This window comes from Bufo bufo, chromosome 10, assembly GCF_905171765.1.
Source record: "Bufo bufo chromosome 10, aBufBuf1.1, whole genome shotgun sequence".
Classification (NCBI taxonomy): domain Eukaryota; kingdom Metazoa; phylum Chordata; class Amphibia; order Anura; family Bufonidae; genus Bufo; species Bufo bufo.
Window position 1 is genome coordinate 39146395 of NC_053398.1, and position 13435 is coordinate 39159829.

Below are 13435 nucleotides of genomic sequence, written 5' to 3' on the forward strand. Positions count from 1 at the left end.
CTCCTCTGATTTCCATTTGCTCAGAATGTTAAAAGACAGTTTAGGTCTACAAATAGTTTGGAGTGAAGCTAATTCTTTGCAGCCATTTTTAGGGTTTTTCCAATTTCGTCTTCTTTAAATTAGGCCCACTAGTGTCTGGTACAAAAAAAAAATAATCACACTCACCTGCTCCCCACGTCTCCCGTCCGGCGCCCTGGCTCCATCCGGTGATCTTATGATCCCCGATTTGTTTACTTCAAGCTTGGGTAACAACCAGGGTCACGCTCGCTACGGCAAAAATTGGCCTCAGCAGTGTCCCCAAGCAACAGGTCTCTTCTGGGTCACATGCTACTTATGGACACATCACCACTGAGGCCAGTTAAACACGAGACTCCATCCGTACACAGGACAGAAGTAAAAAAGCTGGGTGTCACGGATCAGAGTGGGGGTAACTCTAATCCTTGGGATGTCAATATGAGAGATAGCTGCTAGGCCAGGACAGGAATCAGGGAGCAGGTCACCTCCTATCACATCCCTAAATCTGACCCTGTCTCCTAGCCGTATGAGCCGACCCTGATGGTAGGAGGGCTCATACTCAGGAACCTAAGATCCCTACTAGCCCTCAGGGTGGCCCTGGACTAGGAGCAGAGTAAGACGACCTGTTCCTCCTAGATACGGACGAACAGGAGTCTCACAGGCCAAGCTGCAAGGAATGGGGAACATGTACAGCAGATGGCAATGGCAGGTAAGTAAACTAGTATTACACGTACCTGCCACAGACACACAGCCTGGAACCCATGCACGAGAGCTGCTGTCCACAAGAACACAAACGGACACAGCCCACATCACACAGGAACCCAGGACCATAAGCTGCAATAAAGATAAAGACACCACTAGACATATAACAATACAAGAACAATAATGTCTAACATAACTTATGACCACAAGGGTGGCCCTCACTGGCAGATGGTATAATACCAGGAGGATGACTCCAGCTAACCATGGCTGAAGTACCCCTCAGATACAGGCATCCAGCAGGAGCTAAATAAGCCCAAGTAGCCACACCCGCACACAGGCACCCAGTGTTCACACACAAAGAAAGGAGTTAACCCTTCCTACACCACGCAAGGGAAGAAAGCCACTTAAAGGGGAAGTGTACCAACTACTAACAAACTGCAGCTGTTACCGCCGGCAACGACATGCATGGCAACCATGTCCTGGGAAACAGGCAGAAGGCCGAGACACTGCCACGACATGTACACAACAACACACGTTGCCACGGACAACCACAAGTGACGAAAAGTGTCACAATACACACATACGCAACCTCGTGCACAACAAACCGGGAAAGTGCACACATACAAAGAGAGGTTGCCAGGTGTAACCGCATGCACTTGACAGCAAGCTGCCTAGCAACAGCTCAGGCTGCTATACTGCCAAATACAGTCATGTTGCCAGCGGCAACCACACGTGAGGCAACCACAAGCCGCCCTCACCATGTGATTGACAATAAAACCAAAACCACAGGCAACTGCATGCGGATCAGGAGTCACGAGGATAACCATGGTCGTGACACTGGGAAATGGAAGATCACTGAACGGAGTCAGGGTGCAGTGGTGGGGAGAAGGTAAGTGTGATTCTTACATTAGGGTCTACACAATAGGGGGCCTACCTAAACAGGGACCAAATCCTCGAGAAAAAAAAACCTCTAAGGAATTGTCCACCTGAAGGCTATGAGAAATCGGGAAGTCTTTGCTTTTGTCTTGCAGATCTGTCAGCAGAAAGCAGGAAATTTATGAAAGTTTTTTGCTAATGCATTGTGTGGGCTTCAGCTGGTATCTACTATGACTGGTCATGGAGGATGGAGACAGATAAAGAGTGAGCTTACTAGCACGTACACAATGGAGATAAGGCTGCATCTCACATACTGTGGCGACATAAATCAGTGTGCTGCAGTTTGATCAAGTAGTTATAGGGTTTCTGTCATCAGAAAAATCGTTATGTAGCTGGCTGACATTAGCGATGTGCTAATGTCAGCAGAACATAACTGTACGACTTATATCTCCCTCCTGCCGCCGTTCGCACTTAATAATGACTTTTATAATATGCAAATGAGCCTCCAGGTGCTAGTGGGGCGTTGCTGCAGCACCGAAAGGCTCCGTCCCCTCACCGTTTGGCACGCCCTTGTAAAGGTGATTGACATCTTCGGTCTCCTCCATGCCCCACAAATCCCACGCCTGCGCCGTCCATTTTAGTATTGGGCGCAGTGAGTGAAGGACGGCAGCAGGCAAGCGTATTACATCTCCATACAAGTTCCAAGTTGCAGGAAGGTGTTAAAACCCCACAACAAGCAAAATTCATAGAAACAAAATGATCCTCCAAAATTTTCCAGTGAAGCCATATTAAAATCTTTTCCCGTGTTCATTGTCCCATTAGTATTATGGATGTATTCTCTCCTAATAGAAATAAAGAGCACCTCTGTAATACGGTGCCGTAGGAACAACAGGTGACTTGGTGAGTCTCCGGAGATGTCACCCTGTGACAACTGGAAAACCATGGGTTTGGTACCACTAGTCTTTTTCTATCCAGCCTTCATTTTACATGTGCTCTTGGAATCTTGATGCTATCGGTAACACTTCTTCCCCATAAGTTGGAGTCTTGGGGTGGCTAATTATAGGTTTGTCACATTAAAAGGGCTCATCTCATTACATACGTCCCCTTTCAGAATGCAGCCACTGTGGACATCACCACTGGTCCTGCTCCAATCTCTTCCAACAAACAGCTAATGTTGTTGGGGTAAGCCATATCAAGGCATGGTGCCCTCATAGAACGTCTCTCCATTCTGGATTACAGACAGGGTCTCGAGTGGTGGGACCCCCTCTGTGACTTTCATGTGCCCTAACCTCAGTTCTGCACATATGGCAAGGCTTTGTCTTCAACCATTTTAAGAGTGATCATGCGAAGTTCAAGTTTACAAGCCAAGTTTTGGTTTGAGTGGACGCTTAACATGACAACCTATCTTTTCTTGACTTTCATTTTTAAAAACATCTGCACATAGCCTTTGTATATGTATTATTTCCTGAAACCGTACTTGACCTGTTCTTTCTGATATAGTTAATGAGACAACAAACTTGGCACTGACACATGACCGGATGTAGAGAAGCTGGTACTTGCAAATCAGTGGGGACTGCACTGCACCGATATGACGGTATATCTACTGAGATATGTTCCTGTGTATGTAAAAAGAAATGGGACTTTTTACAGACTTGTGTATTCAGAACCACACAAATCACATCATTTATATATGGAAATACTATATGGGTGTCAGATAGCAGTGTTGCAATCAGATTGTGTGCCAGCATGACAGATAAATCTTCTTCTGTCAGTCATACACTTATCAGCAGAATACAGGCTGCCAATTTGTGTCTCATGGAATGTGGAGCTGTAAGATGCAGGTGGCCATACATATACAGTGAGTGATCATTCAGCCAGCAGCTAGGTCTACAGACTCCCCCGGTTAGTATTTTAATGGTTTCATATATGTAATATTTAGGCCTACTTACATTTTTTAGTTGGCTCAAGGACACTTGAAATGTCCTCTTTATGAGGAATGATCTGTGCCATACTTCAGTGACCATGTATCTCAAGGAACATGTAACTATCAAAAATCGTTATGTCTAAGTTGTCAATGGAGAGAGAGGAGAGAGCCACTGCCAGACACTTTTGGTGGCAACTTATCACCTGGTAGAACAAAAGGGTCAGGTGAAAATATTTATTTTGCCTGATCTTTCTGTGTACATTAGACTGTCGGTCAACATACTAATGTGTATGCGGGCCTTTACACTGGGTTGTCACAATCACTCTTGATTGAACATCCTCTGCATGCATCTGGTGCTGTTTTCTGGAGATATCTGTCTTGGGGATGCGACTTGCCTGTCTTCTCCAGCAAGGCTGTGGCCTGAACACTCGTGGTCTCCTTTAAGCCCCGCTTGCCACCAGCTGCTCCTTTATCCAGCTGCTTCCGACACTCTTCTGCTGATACTCTGAACTGGGAACACAAGCGTAAAACTTCTCCACTCAAGGTATCAGTTCTCTCCTCTGGCTTCCCTGCCATCGGACTGAGCTATACACCCAGCTCTGCACACATGTGCACACACTGGAGCAGTATTCCCTGCCCAATTCCTGTCCAGGCTGAATCTCCTTCTCTGGCCATCTTGGCCAAGGACCTGGCACCTTCTGCTGGAGTTAGATGGTACAGCAGCATCTCTGTGTAACAGAAGAGCAGAAACTGACTTTCATATATGTTATATCCTGCATCTATTGGCAGAGAGATATCATTTTCATGCTGCTTCCCATTTTTCCTGTTGCCTTTGGTTCAACTCCTCAGGAACCCTATTAGCGTCTTAGCTATATATGCCCCCATACACGCTCTGAGATGATCCTGAGTAGTGATGGCTTTGTGGTTCGCGGCAAACTTTGCTCGTTCGCGATTAGCCGAACATGCGAACATATGGGGATATTCGCGCCCGCCATATTCTTTTACATTGTGAAGAACTTTGACCCATGACACATCCATCAGGTGGTACAGGACAGCCAATTGAGACATTTCAGCACATGGACATACCCCCTACCTTAAAAATAGACCTGATTTGGCAGCCATTTTACATTCAGTCTTTTGTCAGTGTAGGGAGAGGTTGCTGTGTGGAGCAGGGACAGGCTGTTAGGGACACCAAACGCTAGCTAATAGGGCCACAAAAGTTATTTTAAGGACTGGTAAAGGTGTGCTATTGATATTGATATATTGATTGTACAGAGGGGTGTAATACACTTATATATACTTTCTAACATAGAAAGCATATTATAGTGGATTTGTATTGTGCAGCAGTGGTGAGCGGTTTTGCAGCAATACTGAAGCTACACAGAGGGACAAACGCAATTAGAAAAAATAATTATAACTTGTGTGATATATCAGTCGCCCCCCCAAAAAAACTGATAGAAGCGGGGTGTTATATACCAATAATATATTTTCTATATAGTGCATTTGGGTACAGCAGCATTTGTTTGTGGTTTTGCTGTGTTCCCTCTGTTACACACAGTGACAAACGGTATTGGAAAAAATAATTATAACGGGTGTGCGCATACAGTACAGACCAAAAGTTTGGACACACCTTCTCATTCAAAGAGTTTTCTTTATTTTCATGACTATGAAGGCATCAAAACTATGAATTAACACATGTGGAATTATATACATAACAAACAAGTGTGAAACAACTGAAAATATGTCATATTCTAGGTTCTTCAAAGTAGCCACCTTTTGCTTTGATTACTGCTTTGCACACTCTTGGCATTCTCTTGATGAGCTTCAAGAGGTAGTCCTCTGAAATGGTTTTCACTTCACAGGTGTGCCCTGTCAGGTTTAATTAGTGGGATTTATTGCCTTATAAATGGGGTTTGGACCATCAGTGGCGTTGAGGAGAAGTCAGGTGGATACACAGCTGATAGTCCTACTGAATAGACTGTTAGAATTTGTATTATGGCAAGAAAAAAGCAGCTAAGTAAAGAAAATCGAGTGGCCATCATTACTTTAAGAAATGAAGGTCAGTCAGTCAGCCGAAAAATTGGGAAGTGAAGGCAAAAGGGCCAACAAGTGCTAAGCATCTCTGGGAACTCCTTCAAGACTGTTGGAAGACCATTTCAGGGGACTACCTCTTGAAGCTCATCAAGAGAATGCCAAGAGTGTGCAAAGCAGTAATCAAAGCAAAAGGTGGCTACTTTGAAGAACCTAGAATATGACATATTTTCAGTTGTTTCACACTTGTTTGTTATGTATATAATTCCACATGTGTTAATTCATCGTTTTGATGCCTTCATAGTCATGAAAATAAAGAAAACTCTTTGAATGAGAAGGTGTGTCCAAACTTTTGATCTGTACTGTACATGTACGGGAAAATTATATTGCCGATATTTCGCATTGAAAAAAAATTATAAATGGAGATCGCAAATTCGAATAATACATCTGGTATGTCACTGTCCATGTTGTGGGACTATTTGTGCACTTCTAGTAATTATTTCTTGGCTGCAACTATGAGCTGAAGGTTTTTCAGGTTCGCCTGCCATTAAAATGAATGGGACCCGCCACAAACTTGCGGTTCGCGAACATATGATCGCGTTCGCTCACCGTCCCGGCAGATGTTCGTCCATTACTAATCCTGAAAAGGTATGCTACAGCTACTGTGTCTGAAGGGAACACCCATCCCCCAACATCCCCCCCTCCTTTCCGGATTTAATATCGTCCCTGTAAGAATATTTTATATGTAAATAACTAATAGTTTATACAAGACATGGAGTTCCCATGTACAGCAGTATACCGGGACCTGTTTTACATCCTCTCTCTATCTTTCTGACACTTCTGCTTTTCCTGTTTTCTTTAAGTTATTTCCTTTGTTTTTGTCCAACATAGTCAACAGTAAGGTCTGTTATAGAGATCTTATTATACAGGCCCTTCTCTCCCTGGAGTGATACAATGTATTTTTAGATGTATGCGGTTAGTATTTTAATGGTTTCATATATGTAATATTTAGGCCTACTTACATTTTTGTAACATTGGCCTTAAGGACACTTGAAATGTCCTCTTTATGAGGAATGATCTGTGCCATATTTCAGTGACCATGTATCTCAAGGAACATGTAACTATCACTATGGGTTTCACTCCTCTTCTATAGGAATGCTGAACATGGTTAGCTTTGCAGCCAGATGCTTGCCAGTGCTTTTGCGTTTGCTTGCTTGCATTGCTCTGAAAGAGCAGATAGTATTTTTATATCTTTAGAATCTGGTCCATTCTTTCCCTTGGGTTTCAAGTGCCACATCCTGATCCTTGTAAAGTAGCAGGGCTACCTCCTTCTGTTTGACCCTTTAACCTGCTGTTGCTTGTAATGAAAGATATGACCCTGCCTTCTAAAAAACAAACCAACATTAGGGCTTCCTTCCCAAGGAAGAGGAACTGAGTCAGTAAAAAAATATCTCTGCCCCAGATGACCTTGTAGAAGGATATGTTAGTTTGTCATCCCCTGAGCCACCACATGCATTGCTACCACCTCCAGGAAAAGGTTTTTACAATGAAACTTAAGTATAAAAGCCTCCACAGCTAAAAACTTGGCTTCTCCATACATGACTCATAGGAAAGGTGCTTGGTTGGTCCTAGATGGAAGACCCAGCAAGGCAGAAAATATTTAGACAGCCAAGTGGAGGAGTAAATTTAGGACCATGGTAGAAGTATTTGTAGGGGGTATCTCTCCTGTAGCCCTCTATGGATATGAGATAGTATCTGCATATGAAGTTATAACCATCCATGTTATTTCTCCTATGACTTTGTGTTTGTGTTGGTTCTAGTCCTGGTATTTAAAAAAAAAAATGGAGATCTCTTATTAGCTCAGAAAATTGTCAAAAAGTCAAGTTGTCAAAAACATTTTTGGCCCCACAACCATTTCACACTTCGTTTCTGCCTTGTCTATAGACCAAATGTATTCATTTAGCTGGCCTATGCCCAAACCATGTTCTTTTAGCACAAGCCAAAGCCATTAAAGTCCCTTTGAAAGTGAGGCTACTTTCACACTTGCGTTTTCCCTTTCCGCTATTGAGAACCGTCATAGGAGCTCAATAGTGGGGGGAAAACGCTTCAGTTTTGTCCCTATTCATTGTCAATGGGGACAAAACTGAACTGAACAAAACGGAATGCACCAGAATGCGTTCCGTTTGGTTGCGTCCCCGTCACGGACAGAATAACGCTGCCTGCATGTAAGTCAATGGGGACGGATCAGTTTTCTCGGACACAATAGAAAACGGATCCGTCCCCTATTGACTTTCAACGGTGTTCATGACGGATCCGTCTTGGCTATTTTAAAGATAATACAACTGGATCCGTTCATAACGGATGCAGACGGTTGTATTATCGTGACGGAAGTGTTTTTAGTGATCCATGACGGATCTGGCAAAAACGCTGGTGTGAAAGTAGCCTAAGCCCTCTAGCATGTGATACCTAAGAAGAAGAATCATACTCACCAGCTACTTGATGCTCCGTTCCTACACCCTTGCTCCGTTCAGTGACCTTCCAGTGCCAGGTTTGTTTTCTTCTCAGACAGCGTCATGTGCACCACTGCAGCCAATGACTGGGTTCAGCAGTTATGCGTTCCCAAACATCACATGACCCAGCAGAGACATGACACTTGGGGACACCTCACCACTAAGGTCACTGATTTAAGAGGCAGTGACAAAGTGTGAATATAACCTAAAGGTGCCCTGGTGGCCAAATTTACCAATTTTGGCAGGATGGACTGACTATCTTATGGGTTTGGAGGTGTGCCAACGGTGCCCTGACAGAGGATGTTGGGGGAAAGAAGGATCTGCATGGTACAGTTCTGTAAGCCAGAAAGTTTGTTTTCGCCCCAGTTACAGTAGAAAGCAATACAAAAATGTTGTTTAAATGCACACCCCAAAGGTCTTGTATGACTGTATGAAGGGCACAGAGTGTACAACACAAAGATAAAAAAGAATTAAAACAATAATTTAAAAAAATGCGACCACATGCCACACCACAGCTTCTAGCCCCTGACTATAAGATATGGTTTCCCCTATATCAAATCAAAAATGTCATAAACATAATATTTTTGCCTTTTTTTTTACACTTGTCTGGGTACAAAAATATTAAAACAAAACTGGTCACTTTTGGCTGTGGACAATCGTCAAAGCTTATAGGAAGGATCTGAGTATAAGGCTACTTTCACACTTGCTTTGTTAATTTCGGTATTGAGATCCGGCAGAGTATCTCAATACTGGAATTAAACTGATCCGTTTTGATTTTGCACATCAGGATGTATCCTTTCCGTTAGGATGCGGTTGTGTGAAATCAAAGCGGGAAAAAAAACGGATCCGTCACTAAATACAATGAAAGTCAATGGGTGACGGATCAGGTTTTTTAGGCTCCTAAAAGAATACGGATCCGTCACCATTAACTTACTTTTTTTTCAGTGCCGTTTTCTTACTTTTTTGTGACTGGACACAAAACCGCAGCTTGCTGCTCTGTTCAGTACAGGTAGGAAAGTAACCTAAAGAACTTTCTCCATAATGGGAGTGAGGAGCTTCCTTGGATAACTTAATTGCCTTTCTGTAAGACAAGGACTCTCATTTATAATAAGTGATCTTTTCACAACTAAGGGAATGGACGCAGGACCTCTCCCAAGGAGATGCAAAACCGTACATTCAGGTAAAAGGCGAGTATATTTAGCATGCACCCGACAGGCTGATAATTGACTATGGCACTGAGTGCTGTGTTAATCTGCTGAGAACATTCATACCATTGCAGACAACATTACTTAACACTACAGTGAGAAAGATTTATGTGTAAAATGTTTTTAACAGCTCCTTGGTGTTGGCAACAAGCTCATCGCAAGTGTCCGCTCTTATTTATAGGGCAGATATATAATATGGACTAATAGGAGGGGGGAGTGGAACCCTGTGCAGAAGAAGGTCCAACCCAGACTCTACTCTTTCAGTCTTGGTGGTACAAAGATCAATGAACTTTGTAGGAGAGGTTTTCTAAATATACTTGTACAGGTAGGGACAGGTTCTAGCTAAACATAGTTTATCAATTCTTGCTCTGTAAACTGAAGAGTTTCCATGTTGGTTATGAAGTTTGCAACATGTATAGTGACCATAGCTTAAGCACTGAGGGTCCATAGATGTGTTGATTCATATCCTACTGCTTCCTTCAATTGATTCCAATGTGTTCTTTAGCTGGCAGGAGGAGTGATCCTTGGTGTTGCCCTATGGCTGCGACATGAGCCTACGACTTCCAATCTATTGATCCAGCAAATTGGAGACAAGCAGGTTCCAGCAACCTTCTACATTGGTAAGTTCCAGCAACCTTTTACATTGCTCAGATTTTTTGATATGTCATTTTCTTCTGCTTGACCTGTCAATACCACATTTGCCGAGACTGGCGCATCTCACGCTAGTTTAGGCAAAAACAATAGCTGTAACGATCCGAGACAAGTTTATAAAAGGAGTACTGTAGTATATTCTGGACAATAATGTGTTAGGGCTTGTTCACATCTGTGTTGGAGTGTCTGTTCGGGGCTTTCCATCGCACAGTCCACCAATAAGAGTGGACAAAAAAGTCCAGCATACATTATAGTCAAGTGGATCTGTTTGGCGCTATTCGTTTCAGTTAGGGTACAACCACACAGTGTTCAGGTCGTGGCCAGCTGCGGTCAATAACCACGCGGCCAATTGGGTCACAGCTGTCTGATATTTAACTAAAAAAGGCCGCACTGTACAGGCAGTCTGAATTCTTAAATGGGTTGTCCGGGCTTTTACTATTGATGACCTGATTGCCGATCAGCTGTATGAGAAGACGGCACGTGCGCACAGCTCTTCTCTCTTCCTGTCCGCTGCTGCGGTCGATGGTCTTTGCCATGGAGAGCAATGGTGAACAGGAAGAGAGACGTGAGACGGCATGTGCACACTGCGCATGCCTTCTCCTCATACAGCTGATCGCCAGGGGTGCCGGGTTTGGACCCCCACCGATCTGATATTGATGACCTAGATCACGACCGCACCGTGTGGTCATACCCTTATGTGCGGGATCCGACACTTCCCTTATAGAACAATGGAAATTGCTATCGCTCATGTGAATGTGGCCTCAAAGGGGTTGTCCGACCTAGGAGCTAACAACCCCAGACTCCACTGAGGGCAGCATAAAAAACTGACAGAAATGCTGATGTCAGCGGTGTGTCACTCATGAGCTAAAAGTAAGTGGTTGCTGAGAACCAGCATCATAATCATTGCAGCCCAGGCCTGAGAATCTACCTGAGAAGAGTCCTGGTTATTCCTAATCTCCTGCTCTCTCACCATCTGCTGATGGTTGGCAGTTCTCTCCTAGAGAGAAAGGGAGAAAACTAGGTAGAAGACTGTCAATCATCAGCAGATGGGCAGGAATTCCATGACTCTTCTCAGGTGACCGTGGCTCTTTTCCAGGCCCAGTCTGCAATGATTGTGATGTTGGTTCTCGGAAACCACTTACTTTTAACTTTTAAAAGACAGTCCTCTGAAATCAACTAACCTGTCTCTTTTTTGTGCTGCTGTTAGTATGGGCAACATAAGATAGATGATGGGTTCCCTTTAAAATAAGTGCAGGAAAGTTAAGAACAATGTCATCTTCAGGATAAAAATGGAAACCAAATCTATATTGTATTTGTCCAAAGATGGACCGACCTCTTACCCATTTTATTATTACTGACCTAAGGTTCTCCAGTGCATGACGCCTGCAGTGCCTACACCTGGTAAATGGTGCCTTGAACTTGCTGGCTTTAATGTAAAGAAAAATTGTCTCTGTCAGTCTTGTCTTCACAGATGTTGTAATAGGTCATCATCACATGGGTTTCTTGGCTGGAAGCCTCCTCATTGATACGTACATTTACTGTATTGTATATTATTATATATTATTGATTGAGGGCAAAATGAATGGATATGAGGATCGCTAGGCCTCAATTCCAAATCTAAATGAAGCCTATCCTTGCGACCTGTTCCTTTAATGATCAAGGAGCTTTTACGTGCCACCATTCCAACCAGTTATGTACATGGTATCAGGCTTGCTATGGTTTATAACTTCTGCTCTACTGTAACCTTCTTTCATAATATCGTTCCAGGGATCTATATAATTATCGCAGTAGGTGCCGTCATGATGTTTGTGGGTTTCTTAGGATGCTATGGAGCCATTCAGGAATCCCAGTGTCTTTTAGGAACGGTAAGAAACAGACTATACGATATATACTATATGTAGTGTTGAGCAAATCAAAGCCAAACGAATTGACTTAGATCCGAATTTCAGGAAAAAATTTGATTCACTGTGAAGCCAAATTTGCTCGCGCTTCGTGGTAACAAATCTATTTTTTCTGAAATGGCGACAAAAAATTGTAATATACTGTGTATATATATATATATATATATATATACTCATCTATTTGCTTGCAGAGAGGCCATCACGACCATCTTGACTGAAGATACCGCGTAAAATCTCGCGCAGGGTGATGAATGATGTCACCACACCAGTGCACTGGCCAGGCAAGGAACGTCACCACATGAGATTTTGCGGTGTCTTCCATCAAGATGGCCGCAATTTTTACTGAAATAATCCTTGAAAGCCCCCAACTGCAGCATCAGATGCTGTGATCAGCGATGAACGTGGCATCTGAGGGGTTCAATGATGGGGGGAGGGCGCACGATCGCCGTTCCCCATCATTGTGCCTGATACATACAAAGGAATAGGATTTGTAATTCATCACAAATCGAATTTCTTTGTGAAATTCGAAGAAGCAGCCGAATCGAATTTTTCAGAACTTCACTCATCACTAACTGTATGTATTCAGGGTCCGATAAAAGGCAGGGCACCTGGGTCTCATGTCCCAGGGCCTCCACCACTAAACAGGAAGTAGGGCCTCATCCACATCTGATGCACCTTTCAAACCTGCAGATGTCCTACAGGCTAAACTAGGCCCTAAATAGGAGTGAGTAAGTGGCTGCTGTACCTGCAGACCGTGCTCTACAGGGGTCCTATAAATGAGATCCACAGCAAAGAGAAGAGCTATTTTTTTCTGGCCAATAGGTGGCAGCGTTACAACGCTGTACTGAAATAGCATTGGAGATGATCCGTACAATATGGCAGTACAGTATGGACTGACTGACCGCACCGTTTACACTAGACTGTGGACTGACCAGTGGCAGCATGTATGCCAGACCTTAGCGTGGCAGCAGCAGCAGACAGGCGTGTAGCTCAGGCACATCATCTCTACCCGAGCTAAGAGATTTAATTTATGGAGCCCCCAGCAGATGTTTTTGCCCAGGGGCCTCCAACAGGTAGTGCATAATATTCCTGCTGTATGCTCCCTTAATGGTATGACCATTCATTACAGTGAAGTAAAGCAAAAGATCATGCATAATGCGTGACTGAAATGGGCTTTTTATTTACGCTTCAATTTTTTTTTTTCTGAGACCAGCAAATTGATGATCTATTCTTAGGATCAGTCATCAATATCAGATCGGTGCGGGTCCGACACCCGGCACTCCCGCCGATCAGCTGTTAGCGGCAGCTGCAGTTCTGGAAGTAAACAGTGTACAGAGCTGGAACACTACAGCACCAAGCATTGTGTAGTGGCCGTTCTCAGGTACTACAGCCCAGCTCCTATTCACGTGAATGGGGTCTGGTTATTGGACTCCCCCTGATCTGATATAATACAGTATGTTACATAGTTAGTACGGTTGGAAAACGACACAAGTCCATCAATTTTAACCAAGGGATGGGTGCCGATGTGAATTTTACGAAAGTAGTGAGAACCAGACCTCTACACATTCTCAGAAGCATTGATATTGTTTAAAGAATTCATCTAAGCCTTTTTTTAAACTG

At 43.6% G+C, this 13435-nt stretch overlaps 1 protein-coding gene across 1 annotated transcript in view; it reads left to right on the plus strand.

Moving 5' to 3' along the window:
- CD81 (CD81 molecule) overlaps positions 1-13435 on the plus strand; it is a 51135-nt gene that overhangs the window by 22696 nt on the left and 15004 nt on the right. Inside the window, exons 2-3 of the mRNA XM_040409895.1 lie at positions 9769-9883; positions 11682-11779. Of these exons, the coding sequence (XP_040265829.1) occupies positions 9769-9883; positions 11682-11779 (213 nt within the window). The remainder of the gene's footprint in view (positions 1-9768; positions 9884-11681; positions 11780-13435) is intronic.